The sequence below is a fragment of the Argiope bruennichi genome, chromosome X1 (assembly GCF_947563725.1).
Source record: "Argiope bruennichi chromosome X1, qqArgBrue1.1, whole genome shotgun sequence".
NCBI classification, from domain to species: domain Eukaryota; kingdom Metazoa; phylum Arthropoda; class Arachnida; order Araneae; family Araneidae; genus Argiope; species Argiope bruennichi.
In genome coordinates, this window is record NC_079162.1 from 49,212,994 (window position 1) to 49,239,007 (window position 26,014).

General features: G+C 28.7%; 1 protein-coding gene across 5 annotated transcripts in view; it reads left to right on the top strand.

Annotated features, from left to right (window-relative positions):
• LOC129958594 (nucleolysin TIAR-like) overlaps positions 1 to 26,014 on the top strand; it is a 1,061,871-nt gene that overhangs the window by 1,005,796 nt on the left and 30,061 nt on the right. For 2 of the 5 annotated variants that reach the window (XM_056071175.1, XM_056071180.1), the window contains 3 exons: positions 3,455 to 3,539; positions 7,604 to 7,748; positions 17,080 to 17,139. In XM_056071175.1, the coding sequence (XP_055927150.1) occupies positions 3,455 to 3,539; positions 7,604 to 7,748; positions 17,080 to 17,139 (290 nt within the window). The remainder of the gene's footprint in view (positions 1 to 3,454; positions 3,540 to 7,603; positions 7,749 to 17,079; positions 17,140 to 26,014) is intronic. The other 3 variants (XM_056071176.1, XM_056071177.1, XM_056071179.1) reach the window with 3 other exon arrangements.

The window sequence follows — 26,014 nt, forward strand, 5'->3', positions numbered from 1 at the left end:
CATTTAATTATAGGGATTCGAAATTATTGTATTCCATTATCTTTGAGCTTAATTAGAAAGGCAACCTTTTCCTTGATTGGTATCCCTCCTTGTGTCTGCGGCAACCTGCTTAGTTGCAAAATGTGTTTTAATTTGTGTGAAATAAATTAGAGGTTATGTCATTTTCCAAAACTCCGGAGAAAATTTTAAAACAGAAATACCAGATATTCAATTTAATAACAGTGGAAACCGTGTCCCTGAGCTTAAATGTAATTTACATTCCGTACTTGGTGATTGTGGAATATGGGATTCTACCTATAAGTAAACTGAAAATGCAATATTAAAATGAGAAGAAAAAAGTATAAAAAATGTATCAATCATTTAAGAATCCTACAGAAATTCTTAAGAAGAAAGAGAATTCCACTGTTTTCGGTAAACAAAATATTGTTATTTTGCAGCATTAAAATTAGCATGAACTGAAAAAAATAACAGTTTCACTTTTTTTAGTAACCCCCTTAAAAATTTTTAGCTCTTTTGTTATATTAGTGGTTTACTCCTTGTAGTCAAATGATTGTTTAGGTTATTATTAGAAAGTGACCAAATGCATTTTGAAAACTTTCCTGTACATACACATATGAAAAAACCGTACTTGTTTAAATTTTTTACGATCATATTTCTCATGAACCTAGTACAAATTGTTTCTTCCTAAACTTCAATTCTTTATCTAAGACAAAATGATGTGTCTTGATTTGTTACTTAATTATTAATTAACCAAATTAATTAATTAATCAAATTAAATTTATCTAATAAGTTAAATGAATCCCTTTTCTTATTTTAATTTCAAGCCTGAAAATATTTTAACATAATATGACTAGAAAAAAAGGGCCCTTTAAAGGGTTAAAATATACGTTGATAAATTTAATTATCAACCTATATTTCAATATATATTTTCATCAATGAAATATTATTAGTAAGCAGATGAAAGTTTCTTAATTATAACAACTTTATAAGATTTTTGGATGTAATACCGTATTTGACATTCCAGACAGATCAGTATTTTACATTCATTTTCATTAACAATAAAAAAATATTATGTTTTTCAAGCATTAAAAAAAGTCAGATTAATTAGTAACTGCAGTACAATACCTTAGTCAACTGTGTCCGCTATTAATTATTCATACTATAAAAAAACTTCCAGCACAAAAGTCTGAAATTTTTATGGGTAACTCTGTTTTACTTTAGGCAATAGGAAACTTAAAAAGAAAGGGTCCATCGTTCAAGCTAGTTTTAAAGTGTCCCATTAAATTTACGATACTTTACCTTTTATCTTCAGCATTTTTAAAGAATTAATAGCATTGGCAGTTATATTAGTGCAAATATTGTCAGAAACTTAGCAACTATAGTAAGACATGACAATACGGAATAAAGTGTTTTATGTCAACTAAGTTTAAAAAAATGAATGAGAAAAAGTGCATTATTAAAAAAATGAATTTCTTTTCATTATTAAAGCAGTTATTCGAATATAAATTCAATTACTTGATTCAACAATGTATTTTAACATCATATTCGAATTCCGTGATTTCACATTCGATTGATCTTTTCTTCTAAAAATGTAGAATATACTTTAATAAGTACATTTCTTAAAAATTGAAAGAAACTCTACAAGGAATTTTTTTACTACAAACAGATGAAAACTTCCTTTCGAAGATAACATATAGCTTGTTTATATGAAATCAAAAAAGTTGTTTTAAAATAAGGTGTCTAGAAGCCATATTTTAACAATAAAATACATACGTTCATTTGCCAGATGAAACAATTCGGGGCCTTTAAATGCCCTTTTTTTTCAATAATGTATTAAAAAATATTATTATTTCGAAACTAATTCTGTGTTTTAAGCGGTCCAAAAATTAAGTTTTTCAGACTTAAAAATTCATATTCTCACGTATCATGAATCTTATGCCAATATTCATCTTCGGGTTTTTTAACGAATTTTATACCATCGCATGTTACAATATATATGCTTTGAAACACTTATAATTGCCCTTTGTCGTAAGAATGAAAAAATGTTTGTTTGTTTTTTCCCTATAAGATCTTTTTTCTCAATAAGTAAAAAAAAAAGAAAACCTGTACTTTTTTTCAAAATTAAAAACAACTTGGTTTTTCATTAAAAACAAGATTGCTTTTCATTTAAAAAAATAACTGCAAAAGTGTTTTGATTTTCATTGTTCTGTATTAAAGTGAAATAATTATCAAAAAAGATTTGTCTGTTCACCTATTTCCAAGATGTAATCATTTCTCAGGGTATAAAAAAGTAAATGAATTATAAATGGAATCAAACTTTCCCTTATAATAACCATTTTAAAAACATTATTTCGACGAGAATAGCTTAGAAAATAATAAAATTAAATAAAAATAACTAATAGGCCTAACTTACGTTTCCTTATATATGTTTTAGATATCGTACTATTTTGTATTATATAGCTTGGAATTTTGTAATAACATAATATGTGAAGGAATTACATAAAGTTTTACAGCTGCAAAGCAAACTACGTTTATGCATTTGATTAAAAAAAACATGCTTATTTATATTTCTCTTAATAGTAAACGTCTCTAACTAATTCCTGCATTATCTTAATATACGATAATTTTAATAATTCCATACTTGACTATGTATAGAAACAAAAACAAGCCCTTTTTACATTTAATTAAATATTTTTGTAATTTGAGCTGTTTAATTAACTAGAGCTTTTAATATCGTTGGATATCGCCCTCATTAGTATTTGTAGGATACCATCAAAATACAACTACCGCCTTTCAGTTATTCAAAAATGCTCTGAATGAATCATATTGATTAAAATGAGATACTAATAATTAGAAAAAAGATGATTTTGAATGAATTTGAAACATTTTCAATTAACCTAATAATATCACAGTAAGTCCTCTAATCTAATAAATAAAAATAAATAAATAAGTTTCAAAAGATTGCTTGCTTGAATAATTATTCATTCCAACTCGAATGAGAATTCTCGTTAATCGTTTCTTATCCTACTTTAACGATGCAATCATTTAAATGGCGCCACTTTTGACTCACGAAACTTCAAGGTCATTCATGAGCATTTTTTTTATTTTTTTAATTGCTCTTTATTAAATAGCTTTGTTTTAAAAATCGTCAAATTGACAAATCTCATTTCAAGTCGATATGAATCACTGGAGCAAAAGTAAAGGACCGCTTTTATTTTCCACCGAGCACGTCGTCATGTTCTCCCTAAAAAATAATAATAATAAAAAATAAAAATAAAAAATCCAACTTCTTTCTCTTTATGTTTTTCCATGCCATTTCGTAATTTTTAATGCAATTTTTTTCCTGTGCCGCTTCCTTTTTTCGCACTATCTAGTTGTCAATGGCAGCAAAATCAATTAACATGCCTCTGCAATTTATCTAATGTTTCTTTCTCTCTCCCCCTTCTCTTTCCAGAGGAACTGATGCAAAAGACATTTACTCCATTTGGACCCATTCAAGAAATCAGGGTTTTCAAAGATAAAGGCTATGCTTTTGTTAGGTAAGTCATTAAGTTTAATACCGCTTTAGCCCAATGAAGTTTTTCTATTATTCGCCGCGCTTGCATCTTCGCATCGTCCCTCGTAACTCCCCTCCCCCTTTATTTCCCTCTTTGCTAAACTATTTTTTTTTTAATTCACGTGCCTTCTCCCGTGTTTATAAACGCGCCCCTCTTTCTATCCTGTTTCATGTGTTCGTTCATTCAAACGTTGAAGTTTTTAACCCTCGAATATTTCAGAGAGACAATTAACCCTCGCATCTGATGGGGTCTTTAGTTCCAAGCTTTTCGATACCCCCCCCCCTCTCTTTAAATCCAAACGAAAGAATGAAAACGAGACTCTAGTAAGGGATGGGTAGTGGGTAGAGTGGGTACCTCTTAATTGAAATGGTCCTAGGATGAAATACTCACTCTACTAGCGGCCTTCTTTCATACGTCTTTTAAATGGTGATGATATCCCCTCTCTACCCAGATAGATGGGTAGACGTCCCTTTGAGCAATATTTGCCGCTTAATTCAGTAGTCGCCATTCTTTTCAACGGTTTTAAAAGATGTTTCTTTTAAAGCAGAAAAAGGAGAGGATGTGAGGGGTTTAAAAAAATCGTCTGAAGAAGCTTACGGGGTTCTTCTTCGAGGGAACTTCAGGCAGATATTGGCCCCGAAGTGCTCCAAAGGAGATTCTGAAGCACCATTTCGTGGATAATTTCTGTGAAGGAGAAAATTCGGCGTTCTTCAAAGTCTAGAAATGAAATTGCGTTTATAATTAAGAGCCTTGAATAATCTTTACATTTGAAGGAATGCCGTTTTACAGAAGGGACCCTTTTTCGAATGAGGCAAAGGTCGGAAGAGCGAACCTTTCAGGAATAATGTGTGTGTGTCTCAGAAAATACGTGTGATGACAGTTAATTTAAGAGTTTGGTAATTTTCCGGAACGGTTTATTCTAAAAGACACCTGTCAAAAGCTATATGATATTCCAAGAAGACTTGAGGGAATTTTATGGTTGAATAGTTTTAAATAAACTGAAATAAGAACGCCTGCTATATATTATTAAATAAATTTTCTTTTCTATATGTTTTTTTTTATTTCTTAGTTTTGCTTCATCAGTATCGAATTTAAGGCATGGTTATCAGTATTGAATTTAAGGCATGCTTAATCTTGTGTCGATTTCACTTGATTACTTTAATATTTAAGGATATAGCCTTAAATGTTAAGCAAAAATATGCAAAATATTTGAGATAATATAATGAAAAGTGAAACAAATTAGTTTAGTAAAAACTCATACACAAAAATTACATCAAAATATAAGATTTTTAATATTTTAAAGAATAAATCAAAAAATTAAAATGAAAGAAAACAGTACTTGTTAGTTGGCATTATTTTGGGGATCATTTCTGTGAGCCTCTAACGATAAAGCTTCGAAATTTATAAGTGGCATTACATTAATTATTTTAACAAAAGAAATAATTCAATATTTATTAAAATTTATTTAAAAATAACCAAAATTCAATGAACTCGCAAAAAATGTAATTCCATATAAATAATCGTCAAATAATACTAATGTTTTTTCAAAATGTAAGATTTTTCGGAAAAAGCAAAAAGGTGAATTCAAGAACAGTGAACAAATAAAATTCTCTGAAAATTCTTATCAATTCAAGAGCAATTCAATCATAGAGACGAACAAAATTCTTTCTCAAAGAATAATTTTACTAAATTAATGAAAATGATAAATGCTTTAACAGATGAGAAATAATAAAAACTATGAACTTAAAAAAATGTGAATATGTATTAATTAATATCATTTAAACTCTATCTGTTGCCTAGCTTCAGTTGTCTGTTATTGTTATGGATTTATAGATAAGTGAGCATTCATTCGCGTAACTTTTACACAAAATAATCATTCATTTACACACATCAAAACTATTATCAAATTTTAAATATCTTTCAACATCTGTAAAGAAAATCCCATTGATGATGTCTTTGATTCCAGAGAAATTAATTCGGGTTGTTTCACTAAAAGATAATAGATAAGAATATGCGTAATATTTTTATTTGAATTCAACCAGGACAATAAAATTTCTAAATTTTCAAGTGCCATGCAATTAAAATCAAGCATTGATCACTAAATTTAAACTATATTTTCGTAATTCAACTTCTTTTATATATGAAGAATGCATTTCTATAAATAAAATTAATTTTCTAGAGAAAGCATCCGAAATAATCATGAAATAGTCTGTTTATTAATTTTTTTGGGTCTACAATTGGAAGATTAAAACTTATAATTCCCTGCCTCGCCATTTTTTGGAACTTAATTGGTGTCGTTAACAATATCAGCAATTCTTAACACATATAAAGCTCCATGACGTAAAAAAAAGTAAAATTAATAAACAAATGTTAGACTAAAATTGAATTATATTGACATCCAATTATATAATAATTACTTAAATGGATTAAGAGGCATCTTTTATATCGTTCTTTAGCTGATTTTTAATGGAGTTTCTTTTTTTCCATGTTTTTAATTTTGATCCACTTCTGAAATTTTTTTTTCATTTTTGTGTGTACGATTTAAAAGTTTAATATCCTAAGTTTTTATTTGTATGTCTCGGTTGTTTTTATTGGATTTGAATAAATTATTAAAAATTAAAACATAAAGAAAGCTTTTTTTTAATTAACTTAATCCGTTTTCTTCTGCAAACCCGTTGTTGAAATATTTTCAGCCATTTTCTTCATTATTATTTGGGTTTAGGCTTGATGATAATTATAATATTTTTTCAAAAAGACAATTTTCACGCACACACATACAAAAATGAATAAATTAGAAATGTTATTTTTCCATAATAACTTCTGAAGCGGAAAACAAGACATGTTATCCCTGTGGGTATCTTGAAAGGTTATTATGCTAGTTTTTCTTCAGAAGAACAGAGAGATAAAACTACCCACTGGGTTATAAGAGACGTCGCAGGTTAGCTACTCAAGACGAGTGAAGGTTAAACAGGATATCGGTGTTAAAAGTCTACCACTCCTCATGCAAAGAGAAAGAAAAAGTGTTGATACAGTATCTGAACCACCTATAAGGTTTCGTTTAATTATATTAACTTTCTGTTTTGATGCAATACTGAAACTATTTTGGAACGTAATCAGATGACGGGGATGACGCCTGAGCTTCCATTCCCTTCAAACTTCCATACAAACCATTAGGATGGCATAGACACTACACAATTTATACGGTGGCTCTTCGTTGGAATCGGGTTTCGAACTTGGAACACCGCTTTAGAAACCATATTAACCCAGTCAACCAGGCAGGAAAGAGGGGGAAAATAGATCAAATCCTTAGCACACCTTGAACACTGTTACAATTTACGAAACACATAAAAAAAACAATTAAATATTAAAATCTCAAAAACTCCAAAACAGACTTATCAATACAATTAAAACCACACTATAGAACCCAAATGGGATGCAACAAACACAACAACACACAAAACAATCAAAGGACATTAAAACCACACTTCCAGAAGGAAAGACTAATCATTAATAAACGAAAATAAGTTTTGGAGCAATGTTTGTAAGAATCGCGGTGGCCTGAGCTTGGTACTAAAAATTTTTGAATTCAAGACTCTATTGTACTGAATTTCCGCCGTTTATGAGGGTGTGATCTGCAGAAAATCATTCGGATATTCTTCTATATTGTGATGTAGAAGTTCTTAGAGAGGAATTTTGGATCGTGCTTCATTTTTGTCATTTGATCACAATTGATAATTACGTGATTCGTTTACAAGTAATAACATATAGTTTGTTGATTGTGGAATTGTTGGTTCGTGTTTCATTCTAGTCATTTGATTACAGTTGAGAGTTATGTGATCCGTTTAAAAGTAATAACGTATAGCTTCGAATCGGAAAAGTTAAATTAATAAATAAGATTGCGCCACTAGTAAAGATGGAGTTCACTAAGAGGAAATAATTTCAAATCTAAGCCTTTCTTTCCTTTTTTTTAGAGAGGGGGGGGGTGTCTTAAAAATATTTATTATTAATTTAATTTATATGTGAAACTTTTTTTTTATATTTTTCAGATTTGCTACCAAAGAGGCAGCCACACATGCCATTGTGGCTACCCATAACATTGAAGTGAATGGCCAGACAGTGAAATGTTCTTGGGGGAAGGAAGCTGGCGATCCCAACAACCAACAGCAGCAACAGGTGGGCTTAAGTCTCAAGGTGGGTGGGTGGTTGCATGATTGCTATTTCAATCCTTGAAAGGACTTTCAAGGATTGCATTCCACATCATTAATTTTTGCATAAAATTTTTGTGAATCTCTCTCTAAATTATTTCAGGAAATAAGTTAGTGAAAGAAATTCGTGAAATGTATTCAGTTTTCTATTTACTGTTAAAGTATTTATCAAATGAAAAATGAATTCAATGTAAAAGAAAAATCATAAAAAAAAGAAACTCTCTCTCTCTGTATAAAAAGGAATGCATTAATATTTATATGCGTAACATCATGAAAGATATACTTTTGATTTAAAAACCGAAAGGTGTTTTTTTTCTTGTTATTGTTGTTGTTTCTCAAAGATACTAAAAGGTACTTTATTTCTTGCTATTAAGAGGGGGGGGGAGTCTAAATTACAGCTCAGTTATCTTTCAATGCATAAATATATACCATCATATACACGGGGAGGGGGTGTAAAATATGCAGTAACTATATTAATATATTTTAATTATTCGTTCTAAACAAAATAAAATTATTTTCTACAATTAATTTTATTGTATTATAATCAACTGTGATAAAGTTATAAATATATTTAATATCACTTCTTTAAATGCATTCGTTTCATATAAATATTTATAACTTTAACATGATAATCTATCGTCTTATTTGCATAATTTGTATTTGAAAAGATATGGCTTTAAATTCCGGAAGAAATTATTCTCTGCTGTTGCTTAAATTTTTGAAAAACATTTTTGATATTCAAAGCGCAATTTTGTGAAGAAAGAAGTTTTACTTTTTTATCTTTAAATACCATGTAACTCAATGATTCATCATTTGTGATTACATTCAATATTTACTCTCAAAAAAGTATCAGTTTTGACGAATGTATACTAATATAATACGGATCATAATTTTCTGTTCACTGTAAAGCGTTACATTTTCTTGATATATGTTAATTACTTTGTTCTTTGGAATATTTAAATCACCGATATAAAGCAGATAAATATTCAATTGATGTAGCATTTGTCAAAAAATACATCAGCTGTTTTCAGTAGATAGAAGGTATACAAACAGAAAGCAACGAAATACATTCATTGTAATGGATACACGATACAAAGCAATGGATACAAAGCAACGAAATACATTCATTGTAATGGATACACGATACAAAGCAATGGATACAAAGCAACGAAATACATTCATTGTAATGGATACACGATACAAAGCAATGGATACAAAGCAACGAAATACATTCATTGTAAATTCATCATGAGAAAGTAATTATATACATTCACAGAGATTATTCAAACGAGGAATCGAACTATAATTCCTCCTTCGCCCTCTTGACAGACAAAATTCGTAACAGCGAGGCTTTAATGAGTTGGTCATTGACCTCCAAACCCCAAACAGACAAATATATTTAATGGGAGGAAGATAAGTATGTAAGAAAGAGGGGATTGTGGAGAACTAATAGAGCTGTAATTAACGCAAATTATTTTTTACCGCTTCTCATCCTTAATATATCTTTGATCGTGAGTTTTGTAGGAGTACAACACAGATACATCTCACAAACTATGATTAACGGCCATTGCCTAATTTATAAAAATGGACCCGTCTTAAACCACGTAATTCCTACGTCACACCTGCTTTCTCATCAGAGCTAGGTTATGGTATCAATTATACCGATGCAATTTATTAAAAACAATCCACAAAAGTTTGGTTAAGATTTACAGATAACGCGCTTAAAATATCGCCTACATATATAACATGAACGACCAATAATATATACGAAATATTTTTCTAAGAGATAAATTCAAACCAGCGTCAGAAAAACATAACTTCTAAATTTCCCTCTAAGATACATAAGCACTTCATGCACTTTAAATTACAGTATGCTATATATTGAATTTCCTACAATGATTCAAGTAAACCTTCTTGCAAAACCATGTGGTATGATGGGCTCACGAAACATTCTGCAGGCACCGTTTGTACATGCATTACAATGTTATAAAAAAACGAGAATTTTATACGTCGCTGATCTTTTAGTGTTATAATTTAACATTTATTCTAAAACGAAAAATGTTCATTTCGTTTATATTACCTCCTCCTAAAATTTTACCCAATGTTTTGAAATAATATGCAGTTTAACTCTGATTTCCTTGTCAAAATCCGAAATATTGTATAAAACCCTTTTAAAATATGTGAAATATGCACATTTAATTGAGGAACATAAGTCTAGACATTAGATTTTTGAATAAATAATTGTTCCATTAAAGTAAATGACACGAAACTTTTAAATTATTACAATTGCTTCTCTTTATGAAATTAATATTTCAAAATTTAAATATTGAAATTTTTGCTAATTTTTTTATGTAGAAATAATTACAATAATTACTTCTTAATAAAAAAATTTCGTTTCGAAATTGTATTCCAGAAGCAGTAAATATTTCTTGGGAATAAAAAAATGCAAAATGTATTTACGAATCAAGTGATATATATTTTTTAAATCTCTAAACAAGATTTTCTATGCAATAGGAAATCTTATATTAGGAAATTAAAAAACAGACAAACATTTTTGGCAGATTACTTCGAGTTCTGACTTATACTACAAAATTAAATCAAGTTGGCAATTACTTTATAAAGTAATTTGTCCTCTCAAGTTTTAATAAATAATGGTTTCCGAACTTGCCAATTTCTTTTACATCAAAACACACACCCTTTTCCAAGTAGCATTATGAGCCCCTATATGTCCTAAGAGAAGCTTTTGCTGAGCTATTGTGGCATCATGTTTGAAAACTTGTAGAAAGAATATGCGTCAAATCAAAGTTTGACTAAACCCAAGTTTTCTACCATGCTGCCATGAAGAATGTGAAAAGTTTCCATTATCAGTTTCTCGAAGAAGGCATCTCTTTTTTAGGTTGTAATTGTTTTAAAACTAGTGATGGCTTATTAGATATTCCTATACAAATGCCCATTACTTCTGCTGTTTGTCAAAATCAATGCCTTAATATCCATATCCAAGTTATCATGAATTATTACATGAAGATATTACATGAAAAGCAACATGCATGTCTTAAATAGCAGTAAAATATATACGCCTTTTCGATTTGTAGTTTGAAAAGTGGATCTTTCAAAGACAAATTCATTCTTTTTAGAATTTAAATCTTTGGAAAAAATGAAAATTTAAAAACGATATGATTTGAATTGCATAGTTATCTATATGGATAATTATGTACTTTGTTGCTAAATTTAATTCCGTATTAGTCTTCAAACAGAAAAAAAGAAACATGGCTTCCTTCGATATTCAATAATTTCTATCGTTTCTAAACAACATTAATTGATTAAACTGAAACTGAGTCATTGAAGGAAAAAAAAATAGTGTGGATCTATGAAGACTTTGCAAATCCTACATGTCTGTAGTAATTTATTACCAAAATAAAAAGATTTGTCATAGTAGTAGAAAATTGCACGAATATATAAAATGAATACTTAAGCAAATTATTTGATTTTACAATTTCATTATACTCAATATCTGAAACAATAATTATTAATTTCCATTCCATAAATATACGAGCATGTTATATCATATCCACATCATGAGTAGTTACGAGGAGAGAGTACTAATAAAGAAATTTATTTGGAAATTAATTAAGCATAACATTTTATTTTGTTGTTGTTATTGTTAAATCAAAGATTTCAGACCTTATATTAATGTAGATGAATTATATTTAATAAAATTCGAAATCATGTTCATTAAGGGATATTAACTTTCTAACTTTTAAATTCTGACTTTTGTCAATATGTTTGATTCCTCAAAATTTAGAATCTTTAATGCTTTTTAAAAATATTATGAAAATCTTTTTAAATAATTTATGCAATTTAGCAGGACACATTAGTGAAAATTATTCGTTTAACAATTAAATCTATATTTATCATATTTTGCAAACATTAAAAACTTTCACTTTATATTAATAACAATAACGAAATGCTTCCTATTTTCCAACACAATTCAAAAACAGATTTTTTACGAAAGTTCACAAATACATTCAATTATACACACGAATGCAAAAATCTTTCTTGATGTAAAAATTGACTTCATTAAACCCAATCAACTACGCAAATTCGGCAAGGAAAAGTTTATCTTTAATTTTCATCACACTCCCGATGGTTTCTTCCCTCGGCAGAAACAAACAAATTAACCTCTGAACCTAGAAGTTCCGCTCTTCCATATTCTAATAATATTCCAAGTGACTACTAATACATTCATATCGAATTTGATAATAGAAAAGAGACAATCCCTAATTTCGTATTCATTTTACTTTCTGGAAGTTTGGTGAGGAAACATCGCACAAATAAGATCATATCTATGTAATTGTATTTCTAGCAAGCTGCGCAATTTAGCATCTAATCATTAAAGCATGAGCAATGTAGAGCGATCCCGGACGAACTAGGGAATTAATGGTGAATGCAGATGCATGTATAAGTGCCTCTTCCGGTATTAGGTAAGTGCGCTTACGTATTTATTACATTAGCATATGTTCCGGGTCGCTCTACTAAGTACAGGTTAGAAATACAAACATCGAATCGAACCAGAAGTTAAATGTCTGGTAAGTATGAGTTGCGTCCAAATTAAATGCATTCGAAAAATATATTTAATGAAAAAAAGTGAGGAATTGATATTTAAAATTATTTTTATTTGTAAACAAAACTGACAAATATAAGACAGTTAGTATAACACAAGTTAGCACAAACAGTGTAATACAAGTTAGATTACATGTAGAAATTTTTTGTTGGTTGCAACTTTAGTAGTTGAATACAATAGCTTCATTGATTCTCCCGGAATTTTGGTTTGAATCTTGAGATTTACTGAAGCATGAAACTGCCATCGTGAAAAGCCATAATACGTCAAACGCATGGCAATATTCTTTTATGCGCATTGATATAATAATAGTTACTGACAACTCAAGTTATAAGTGAGGTAAAAGACGCATAATGTATCGGTACCCTTCCACCCCTCTCAATAAAATAGATCTGAACATGATTGAAATACATTTTAGTTTTAACTAAGTTGTAGATTTGATACTTTTTTCCTTCGTGTGCAAGTCTACAAGCAAAAACCACCTCCAGGAACTCGGGCTGCCATCTGTCGTCATTATTAGATATTAGAAAATAAATTTCTTGTGATAGGCTACCAACAGATAAAAGCCCACCTAAAAATAAATGATTAAAAAGAGGATTCAGAAAGCAATCTCTGCTTCCTTAAAGGACATCAATACCCAAAATTTAGTGAATAAAAATTCGGATATAAAAGTTTTTTATTTCACCGACTCTTTCAATAATCCTAAATGCATTACGTCATACAGATGTGAAATGATAACTCGTAGTTTTCTGAGCAATTACAGCTTGAATTGTCATTCACTGTACAAAATTTGAATATTAATTATTTAATTCATTATAGCAATGGTCCATAATTAGTTATGACGAAAACTATTGTCTGTTAAAAATTTAGTATGATTTAAGGATATTTTAATAATTTAATAAAATTATTAAAAAAGAAATTGTTGGTTTGAAAACTATTGAATGAACAAATACTTCCCTTTTTCACAATTTGATACTTTCAGAACCGCTGAAATGTTGATGGTCATTAATGTATTAATTCAACTTACAAGTGATAATGAAGCTGAATTTCCTAGTAACTACTAGAATTCTAACTCATGCTTTATAAAATTTTCACACAGTCACAATTTCATATCATTCGCATATTTATATTTGGGCCTTTGTATGCCTTTATGGACGATACCATTTATTCTGTTTTTAAAATTGAAATTAAGAATTTTGAAGCAATTAGCTCAATTAAAAAAGTTATTAATGTAAAAATGTGCCTTTATTCAGTTAAAAATGAAGGTGAGTATTGCTTAGAAAAAAATTATATCTTTATTTTCTTCTTTTTTACTAAACTTCATTTCTTTTTAAGAATACTTCGAAACACCGCTACGAAGCATAAGGTAATGTAAGTTGCATTGAATCCCAGATTATAATTATCACTTTAAAATGCTTCTAAATATCTTTATTACTTTTTTTAAATTCTTCAGTTAAATAATTCTTGAATTTTAAAAAAGGTAAGATATAGAAAGGATCGCTCTACAAAATTAATTTCTATTTTTTCTTATCTGCCTTTGCGCAAACTTCTCTATGATTTTTACAGCCAAATACTAGATACTTAAATTTCTCGAGGCTTACCTTAAATATAATTTTGTATTAAAATAACATTTTTTTCTAAGCAAGTCTAATATAATTAACAATCTACTTTAAAAGCTACAATATGTTTTATTCTAAATTATTTAGCGTCTTTAACGTGAATTTTTGAATTTCCTCCTAGAAGTTTAATATCTTCCTTATATCTTTAATATACGAGGAGACAAACCGTAACTTTTTCAGTGCAGCGCATTCTGTTAGAAACATATATATATTAAAATAACATCTGTGCATTCCTATGATAAACATGATGCAAAGTGTACCAACAAAAAGATGATGCTAACAGAATATCGGTACAAAAAATATATCAGTAGTTTCCAAAAGGTTCCCGAAACCTTAGCAAGAAATTATGATTTTTATTGAAAAAATAATTATCTTAATGGAAACTTTTCAATTAATATGCTGCATGTTTATTGTTTTACACTAAAATGCGATGTACTCAATTAAAAATGCCATCTGCTTAGTCTTGAAAAACTCTAATGTAGACATTGATTATATATACTTTTTTTATTCATGATTTAATTAGTGAAAAGCAGAAATTGAAGGGGGGAAAACACTACTTGTCATGAAAGATAATTAATTAGCTCTTTATCTTCAAAATTATAAAAATATTTCTAGTTAGGGAGTTGTAATAAATTCTTAATCAACAGCATTAAATTCTACATCATATATTAATAAACTTCATATTTATATTTTAAAAATTGGTCGTATGAATTGTTTTCAAGCATAGATGCAGAGCTGGATATTAATTGAGTTTTCTGTTAATAGAACAAAATACGCACCATATTTGGATAAAATACCCGAATAACAATAAATTTACAACTATGTCTAATATTTCTCTCTAGTTTTACTGCAAATGTTTTCTGTATTTACGAGAAACATTAAGTAGTTAGATTACGAATGAAATTTGATACCATATTCATGATATGCATTTCTAATTTCACACCATAAAATTCTCAAGCCGAGATATTACCGAGTTTCTCCCTATAGAGTGCTTAGTTTCTACAAAATAAAGTTAGCCAACTTATTTAACTCTACAACGTTCGTGAATTTAGCAAGTTGCCTTGGTTAACCTAAACTGTATTGCATTGCTTATAGCATGGAGTGTTTCATCTAAGTTAATATGTTAATTAGATAGTTAATGATACCCTCATGAATTACCACGAGCTGCAACATTCGATTCTCATTATCTGTCTCTTTGAAGCAGACCTAACTTTACGTCTTATCAACGCATCGTAACAGTAAGGGTATTATCTCCGCACAACAAATAGATTCTCAACTGCAGAGTATTGACAGCATTCATAGCCACAGTACAGTACATTAATTTTGCATGCGCAGTTTATTTCGATTAATGTAATTACCTTGTTAAATATTTGAAATGTTTACATCAGTGGTAACATTCAGTCATTGGTAACTAACTTAATTGGAGAGTATCAGACAATTAGATATTACTACATTCGAAATTCCTATATAAGATCACACGTTTTTGCAAAATTCTTCCTCAAATAATAAAAAATCATTATTTAAGCAAATCAATTCAGTGAATTCCGCCTGAAAGACATCTTGTAGGATATCTAATCAATGTATTATCTAAGAAGGCATTTAATATTGCATTTTCTCATTCCACTTTGCACCAAAGTTGTTGTTAAAAATAAATTATGGCAAAATTATGTTTCTGTGCAAAATTCTATCAAACACTCTAATTAAATAATTTGGTAATACTTTCTGAATTGCAGAAATTTATTAATATCTGTAGAAAATTCAAATTCAAGAAACTCTATATTTTTCATAAAATAAAAAAAATCACTCTTCCCTTGTGTACAGACTAAATATACAAATTCACATTAAATAGCAACAAATATCCACTATGCGGCGGCTTTCATTTTAAGCAATAAAAAATTTCGCATTGAATTTACTTTCAGAAGAATTAGCTAGGTTATTAACAATCATTCAAAGCAATCTAGAATTGTATAGAAAAATTATGCTTTAAAGTTAAAAGAATACAGTAAAAAACATCTGAATGAATGTTCTTTAAGTCGACCATTAAAAAATTTATCTCCATATTTAAAACAGAATATTAGACTCAATAAAAATTTTATGAAAAAAAATTAAAAGGTATAGAAACAAAATACCTTTACTAACACAATAAAAATACAAAAGTACCTTATTTAAGGTAAAAGTGATACACTTCGATGCAATATTCCTTAGTTGCGCGTAGTATGTCAAAGTAATAATCAATTTCCAGCCATGTATTGTATTTGCAAACATTTGAGGAGTTATGAATTTAATTCTTCAAATTACTACAAGGCGTATGATACAAATAATCGTATATCTCATATTTTTTTCACATATTCCCGTATCAAAAAAGCGTTCTTCTACTGTACGGATGGCATGACTAATGTTTGTAATTTTCTGATACAGTCATCATTACGCCACATCTAACGCAATCTGTTGAATTTTGCGAGTAACAATCGTAATAAAATAAAACTTTAAGGGCTGAGCGAACAATAAATACATAACATCGAAAAAATAACACAGTCACTAGTTATTTTTTCCATGAACCTTTAATTTTGAAATGGGTCCACATTTCGTCAAACGTCTTGTATATATAGTTTAATTTATATTGAGTATCCAAGTAATCTCAGAATTTTTTAACACTTTTAATGCAATTTAAAGTAAAATCTCTACTAAATTTCATATGCCCTAATCCTTATTTTAAAACTGTATTTTGACTTGATATATTATTTTGTTAACGACAAAGGTTATTCAAGATATTGACATTATTAAAAACTGCGATTCATTTTGTATTTTCATTATTTTTGTAACTATTACTTGATTATTTCTAGAATTTTAATATTATTACTCTGTTGCTTTACTTATTTCACAACTTACCTCTATTTTATTTTTTAAGAGGTTACTCATACCGTATGTAATATACTTTCAATTAAATTTATCTAAGTCAAAAGAATGTCCCCTAAAAAACTATTGTTGAACCTAAAAATACTATGTTTCAAAACATAAAATCTTTCAAAATCAGAACTATCTTCTTTTCATATTTGTGTTTTTCTCTTTTCTCCCCTTAGCAAGAGATTCTGGCTGTAGAAGCGGCTGAAAACAAAGGTTTCCTGACTATGTTATCTCAGGTAAGAAGCACAGTCCTCTCCTGCATTGCCTGAAAAAAGTGTTCAGTGAAACTATTGTGAGAAATAAAAAAATAAAAAAATGGCATCGAAAATGTGAGACCACTCTACGTCTTGCAATTAAATCTCTTTTTTCTTAGAATTAGCAAAATTCGAATGACGTTCTTAACTGATTTTTTTTAAATCAGTTTTCAACTTTGAATTGATTACCGTTTTAATAGATGCTACATTTACAGTGTACTCGTGTTTTTAGAAATAGCATGAAATTTTAAAATATTTTTGAAATTTAAATAGTAAATAATAAAATCTAAATATGTCTGCTAGCAAGGACCAAGAAAACAAGGTCTATATTTATACAGGCCGTGATTTTTTTTTCTTTTGGAATGCAGATGCATTTCGGAGACACAAAATTAAAAAAGAGGAAAGACATAAAAAAAAGTTGAAAGTTTCCTGCTTGACATTTTGCCTCTCTTCTCTTCTAACATCTTTTCTAATTTGAGGGCATCTTAACCTCAGGGATTTCTTTTAAAACTGACCTAGGATGAATATTAGTATTCTGGGTTTCACAGAAGACATATTTGCTTCCAAAATATAAATAATTTCTTGCGCTGATAAATATTATATACGTAATTAATTTCATATGCTAATTTTGGAGAGATTTTAAACGACTGACAAATATTTCCAGAATTCAGGCATCCAAGCTTTACGAAATTTTACCCTCAAATCTTAATAGCATTGTATCTCAATAATGAATTTCGAATGGTGATATGATGAGATACGGATTCTATATGTATCTAGAAAATCGATATAAAACTTTTCTTCCGACATGACACTAGTAATCGGTCATTGCCAGTATGTGGTTCGTTATTAATAGCAATTTGATCACAAAATATAGAAGTAAAACTATGAATATTTTTACTAAAAATTTCATTACATATTGTTATGTTTACTAATCTCAAAGATAGTCTTTCCAGGCCGCGCATTCGGCTCGCTTGCTTTAGACCATAAGCTGGCGAATCTTTTTTCAAGTTATCTCAAAAAATTCTCTCAATGGAGTTTTGGAAAAGAAAAGTAAATTCACCCCTTGTTTATGTCATTAGGAGAAAAAATTCCGTGACACTTTTCAATAATCCTTATGGCTATTGCTCTCATTCATTAGACATCAATATGTTCAACACATCATTGGAAAATTGTACAGGATAGGAGATTAAATCCAGCAAAGGATTAAAAGAAAAGCAAATTATTTCCTTTAGAAGAGTAAAATATCATTTGTATAGCTGTACAGCACATGTACCATCCTGTTGGCAAAAGAAATTCTGTTGGAGCAGCAACCGTACCAACTGTAAAGAAATTCCAGTTCAGAATATCATGATTTTATTTTAATTTGCTCCAATAGTGCCTATTTGGCATTCTTATTAGTTACATTAATAAAAAAACGTTCTCAGTTTTTAAAAAAAACGAAGCTATCATCTGCTTTGTAAATCTCGCGTAGACGAAACAGCTGCTCTACGCTTTCTCTTCAGTGTAAACTCATATTATAGTTTCATCTTTTTTTTTTCTTCCGTGTTTGGTTTCAGTATTTTGTTTATGTAATTCAATATTTCCATAATATCCAAATAAATAGTTACATCAATAAAAAAACGTTCTCAGTTTTAAAAAAAAAACGAAGCTATCATCTGCTTTGTAAATCTCGCGTAGACGAAACAGCTGCTCTACGCTTTCTCTTCAGTGTAAACTCATATTATAGTTTCATCTTTTTTTTTTCTTCCGTGTTTGGCTTCAGTATTTTGTTTATGTAATTCAATATTTCCATAATATCCAAATAAATGCATCTCTTTCCATTCATAAAACTGTTGGAGTGATTCGCAAACTTGTGTTTCAACCTGAAGCAAATTTTATACTATATATTTTCTTTTACCACATTCATTTTGGACACCGAAGTATAGTGGTTGGGTGAAACAGGAATAAAAAAAATGATACAATAATTTCTTTAAAAAATCTTTTTTTTTTATACTAAAGAGAGGTTAGGAAATTAAATGGTAATTTTTTTTGTTGCCTGTTTTTGAATCCCAAACTAAATCGTTCAAAATTTTGAATTTATAAATTTAAGAGGGCAAAAAGCATGAATCTACTGTTATCATTTTTACTTTAAAATTATGTCTTTCCTCTTTACAAAATGCATTTAGTTTATCCATACATTCTAAATCAGCAATAACTTATAGAAATATTTAATTTTGAATATCTTGTCTATAGAAGTTAGGATTATATGTCAGAAAATGTTTTGAATTAAAGAATCAAACGAAAAGTTGTGCACATTTTTATTTTTTCGAAAAATAATTTCATAAATAAACTATTCGTATACAATGCTAAAATATGAGCATATTATATCTCATCATGGAGTATGTGGTCTCACTGACTCAATTAAATAAAGATGCGAAATACGACAGGCAGGCAGGCAGACAGATTTTTAAAAAATTTCAAAAAGAGCTCTCTTGTAATTTTTTTTTCCTTCCTTTCTCTTTAAATAACATTTCTAACTATCTTTTAGAAACAAAATATATTCTTTTACATAATTTTTTTCATATTTAAAACTTAAGATTAAAGCTCTGCAGGTGTTTTTTCTATCACTGTCCAGTGTCGAGAAACTGAAAAAATTATAAGCAGTTAGACCCTTTTCTCGTGGTAAGTTAATAATTTCTAACTAGTCAGATTCTTTTATAACTTTTAAAGTTTCTAGTTCTAGTAATTCAAATATATAAAAATAGGATGAATTAAATAATTTTCTTTTTTGAATTATTCCTTATTACAATTCTATTAAGGGGGGGGGGATTACATATTCTTTCTTTTTAAATTAAACATTTTTATATGAGAAATAAAACGCTTTTCGTGCATCGAAAGCTCATAGTTTTCCTATTTTTCATATAGCAAATGAATATATATTCTTAGAGGAGAATGTTTCTCATTTTAATAAATGTTAATTGACTCCTTAAGTTAGGATAAATACTTTCTCAATTTTTATTACTTAAAATTTAAATGAATTTCGGTTTTTTTTGGGGGGGGGTGAGAGGAGAATTGATTGCATTATATTCAAAGTGTATTTATCCACTTGGGTTTTTTTTTTTTCACTTTCTAATCAATTTTTCTAAATCAGCTTGTTATTTTTTCCAATTTTTTACTTTAAATATTACATTCTGATATGAAATCCAGAATGAAAGGAACGTAATATGACCCGGGAGTCATTTTTAAATAAAAATAACTTCTATTAATACAGGAAATTCGCTATCTTATTTTGTAGCTGAGATTTTTTAGAGTAGTGTTTTAATTATTATTATTTTTTTCATCTTAAAATGCTGTTTATAATATTTTATCGAAACTCTGCATTCATTCATACATTTTTTTTCATTAAAACATTTTTATTTAAGAGTTTATATTAATTATATTAAAACTAAAAATTATAATTTCTTTTATAAAGTTCAGAATTTTTTTTAATACATTAAAAGAAAATCTTGGAAATAATACGGCCTCGCCAAGAATACAGAAAGTTACTTAATGTGTAACATGGCGCCATCTGTTAGCAAAACTTACGACTTTTATTGATTTTATTTAATTCAATCGGAAGAATTGTAAAAAAAAAAAAAAAAAAAAAAAACCTCTTCGAACAATTGGAAATAAAGAGAACAACAATAATTAATATTTTTATTTCGAAAATGATTCTTTAAACTTTAAGATTGTATAAAATAATCAGAAACGTATAAGCAATCAGTTCTTTCAAAAATGATCTTAATTGAAAAAAAAATTAAAAATATAAATTTCTGGTTATTTTTTCATTTTGATATAATAATATACTTTGCACAGTTAAAAAGTAAGAGTTTTATTACAAAGATCTCATTTGAAAAGTTTAAAATTCTCTCATTAAAATAAATAAATATTAATTATGGAATAAGCTTCTTGCAGCGTTTCCTAAACAAAATGAAATAGGTCAGTAATAGTAGAAAAATTTCCACTTTATAATTATCTACTTTAATACATATTTCCAAGACTTATTTTGATAAATGTATTTTCCGAATTTCACTGAATCTTAGAGGAAAAGAAAAATTCCCCACTTCTTTCTTCTAGATATAAAGATATATATTTATTTTGTTTTTCGACAATAATCATTAATTTTGTTATCATAAAATTGAAGAAAATTTCTTTGACACTTATAGTTCTCATAACATTTCGCTGAAATTGCTTTTCAATTTAATTTTAAAATTATACTAAAATTCTCCTTTTTATATTTTTTTAAAATAAGAAGGAACTCTAAATATTACGATTATTTCTCAACTAATCGATTATTTCTCAACAATAGATAGAAGCCTTTTTCTCCGAAGTTTAAAGCAAACAATAAAGTAAGTAAAATTAAACAGAAAAGAAGAAACTGTTTTTATTGTAAATATTCAAAAGGTGAAATTTATTTGAAAAATTAGTTTGAGATTAAAAAATATTGAGTGCATATTTTTGCTAACAGATTTAAATCTTTAATTTAGAAAGACTTTTAAATCTTGATTTTCCGTCTAAGTCTTTAAAAGCTCGTATTTAAAATTATCCGCCGATTCAGTTAACTATATACTATTCTCAAATTCGTTATTTAACTGTGCATTTTCTCAAACATTTATATATCTTCGTATAGCAATCCTCTAAAAATTTTAAAAGCACTTATAAAAATGTTTAAAATTCTATGAATAAAATATTAGAATTAATTTTCGAATTACTTCGATCCATTAATATTTCCTATTAAGACAAAGTCTAAGTTTTCAAATTCGTTTATTGCATCGTATATTATATATAATTGTTTACATACTTTCATAAGCATTCATTGAAATAGTAAGAATTAAAATAAACTTTAATTTATTTGAAAAGAGATTTTTTTTAAAATCATATTTTCTATTAAAAACTTGGAAATATTAGAAATGCAATGCTTATTTTTTCACTTAAATATTTGGCACTGACACATTTTTAAATTGCATTTTCAGTAAAACGAATAACAAATTAACTTTGTAAATTAATAAAATCTACAGCTTTAAAGTGAAATCATTTTGAAATAGTAAAAATTAAAATAAACTTTATTTTAGAAGCGAAGAAAAATTTTAAAAATTCATATTTTCTATTAAAAACTTAGAAATATTAGAAATTCAATGCTTATTTGTCCACTTAAATATTTGGCACTGACACATTTTTAAATTGTATTTTCAGTAAAACGATTAACTTTGTAAATTAATAAAATTGGCAGCTTTAAAATGAAATCATTTTGAAAAAGTAAATATTTCATTTCTTTAAGAAAAAAATAAACATTTCACTTAAAATTCAAGGAATAGTAACATCATTTCATCTATCATACCTTTTTTATTATCTTTACATAATTTTATTGCTTTCTTAGTAGCTTTGGTAGATTATTTTATCTATGCTAGAAGTAAAACTTTGCGGTTGCTTTTCCAATTAAATTTTAGCCATTTTTTCCATTTATTTAATTTTTCAATACGCATAATTTAAACTTAATGCAAATTTTACATTTCTTGTTGCACTATTTCGTAAGTAAACCACAAGCATGTGCTTTGAAATTTCAACTATATAACGCTTTTGAAATTAGATTAGCAAGTATAGCTTATTTCTTCATTGCCTGCCTGTCTTATTTCTATGCCGAAAATGCTCGCGATGCCTCACAATTTTGCGCAAACATATTTTACAGCAGGAGAGGTAAATGCACTGAGATATTCACATAGCCAGGAAATTTGTGTTATCTCTTTTTGTAGTAATTTTGTTTCTGCAATTTTATGTTTGTTTAGCTTTAAGTTACTCAACAATTTATTTTATTAGATTTTATGCATGACATATGTGAATTCTGTAGTTATTTCTCACGTTCTTATTTCTGTATATTGATTAGCTTTGCAGATTCACCATAAAAGCGTGAAGATTATCAAATTGTTTCACTTGAACAATCTAATCCGATATGTACAGTAAAACATTTAAGGGTAAAATTATGGTTGCAAAGTTTTTGAAGTTAAGTACAATCTATCGTTACAGAGAAAATATGAAGTTCTAGCAAATATATTCTATCATATGAAATTATACATAGAATTGATGACGTTAATCAACACATCACTAAAGATTACAAGTTTTCCTATTATCTTTAAAAAATTCTTCGTCGGTAAAACATTTGCCATCCTTTATAGTGTAAACTCAGAAGGGTAATAAGAGTAAGTGGATCCAGGGATTTAAAATTTTCGCATCCTCATCATTTCTTCCATCTAGCTTATTGCGTCTTTGAATTCTCATGTTCATTTACAGAAAAATACGCCGGCGTCCTGGCATAGGGGTAGCGCGTCTTCCCCGTGATCTGGGCGTCCTGGGTTCAAGTCCCGGTTTGGGCATGGTTGTTCTTCCGTTGTTCTATCTGTGAGATGTATGAATGTGCCCTCCTGTAAAAAGGGGTTCAGCAAGCGAATGAGTGATGCGTGAGTAGTAAAGTCGTACTCTCGGCCCTAGTTGGCGCTACTAAAAAAACAAGAGACGCTCCCCCACCGGCTTAAAATCGCTGTCTTCGTAACAGTGGGCTTGTCCATGGCAAATGCCATAAGAAACAACAACAACAACATAAAAACACGCAAAAATACAAACTTGGCAGGTTTGGTCCAAAATTCTGTACAGATGTATAATTCTTGCTAAAAAATCCAATTTCGAAATCTCTTCCAACTCGTTCCGGCTTTTTAGGTTTTTAATAATTTTAAAATGTACTTTTATTTAACTTTAAAATAGTCAGTACCAACTTTCTCATGGTTTTCAAAACTGTAGATCGCAAACATGGGAGGGTGAAGTATTTCGGAAAAACATTAAGTTTATAAAATTCTTTAAAGGTGTTCCTTTCGGAAGTTTGAACTTTTCCAAGCAAAATTCATTAAGAAACTCATACTGACTAAAAAAAATCCGTTAAGACTTTCTAAAAACTATTTTTACATAATTTCAATTTAATTATCATGAGTTAAAGTCCAATTTTCTTTATTTTTCTACTTGGGAGTAGCTGCACTATTTTTCCGATGGAAATAGGGTTGTGAGAGGGAAAAGTTCCAAGAACCTCTCATTTAACAGCATGTTCATTCAATATTCTGATTCATATATATACAGAAAGAAAAACAAATTAAATTTTCATTGACAAATTATGGCCAAATTTGATGCATATTTACAATCTTAATCTAAAAACTGCGTAACAAATTTCATTCGTTTTGAGCGATCCGGTTTAGATTTATTGTGGAAAACGGCATGATTTCACTGAATATCTATTAAATTTTAAAATATGAATCATTCAGAGGGATATATTCCTATCATTCATGGTATATATAGACCATTTGACCTAGAGCCAAATTTGGTAGCTCTAGGCCAAATGATCTATCCTGCAGGGAATCTATACATAGATACACATTCATATTTATTGTTAGTAGAGATGCATATGTCAAATATTATATAGAAACTTTCGGCAGCCGAACTTATGGATATTATTTCAGATCATGAAGGGAAATAAAATACAAAAACTATTTTCTATACAAGTTTGAGCTAGTACAATTGATAATCATTTCAAATTAGTTTAAAAAGCATTAAAATCTATAAAAAATACTTATTATTTGACATGTTATTACATTCATAACAAACCGAGACAGTATTCATCAGCTCAAAAGCAGTTAATTCCTTTTAAGTTTCATTCTGGAAGTATTCGAGGGCTACTTTGGGGCGAACTTCATAATTATTAACCCTAATCATACGAGGATGACGACAAATGAGACAACATCCCTTTAAAAATTTCCGCACCCCACCAGCGGGTAGGTGTTTGACCTTCGACATCAAATTAAATGTACACGAGATACACATACACAGCGGGTCTTTGATGGAATCGAGTCTTAAATGTACAATCGCTGACCCCAAAGACAAGACTGCTTCCAGATCTAAGTGGCTTCAGTACGAAAACGTGTAATTACCATTAGACAAATTTGTTCAAATAAAATTCCCTTGTAATTTAATAGCTTTCCACAAATTTTAACTAGAAAATCTGAAAAGACTAATGAACTAAAGGATTAGCATAATTAATAGCCGATTGATATTCTGAGACGGTTATAGAATATTCCATAAAGTCGCTTGATTTTCCTAACTATATATAATAATCTATTCTATGTTAATGCATTAATCTGATACCCCTCCTCTTGAAATATAATGAAGGCTTGTCTGACATGGTTAAAATCTTGTCGATTAATTTAAACTGGCTATATTTTGGAGATTGACTTAACTGTATATTCGTAGTAAAATTATCTTCGAGGAAAATTTTCCACGCAATTATGAGAAAATTCCACCCAAATTAACTAGTTGTTGACTTGATTTAATACTGTTCTTATTTACGATTTATTTTGAAACTGAGCAGTTGGTATTCGGAGATGTTTATTACAAATTTGAACGATTGTCGATTGACAAAGATGACAACTGAGAATGCACTTCTCTCTACAGACTTCGTTATAATACCTACTAGAGAATGTTTGATCTACGATGACAGCTTTAAACTGCACAACGGATTTTCCATGGCACCTATTCTAACTCACGAAGTTCTTAATTCGAGGATTTACCATTAGGCAGCAGCTATCAATCTGAGTACCATGTGAAAAGGAAATAAAAACCAAGGTTATTAGAAACTGCAGTGATATTTAATGTTTACAAACATAACTGAAAAGTCATTGCAATAATATTTGCTCTAAAACTCATTTAATATTTGAGTTTTTTCTCTTTACTGTTTCCCAATTCAATATATATTCCCAATTCAATAATTCAAAAACTGTTTCCCAATTCAATATATTTGCACCTTGTG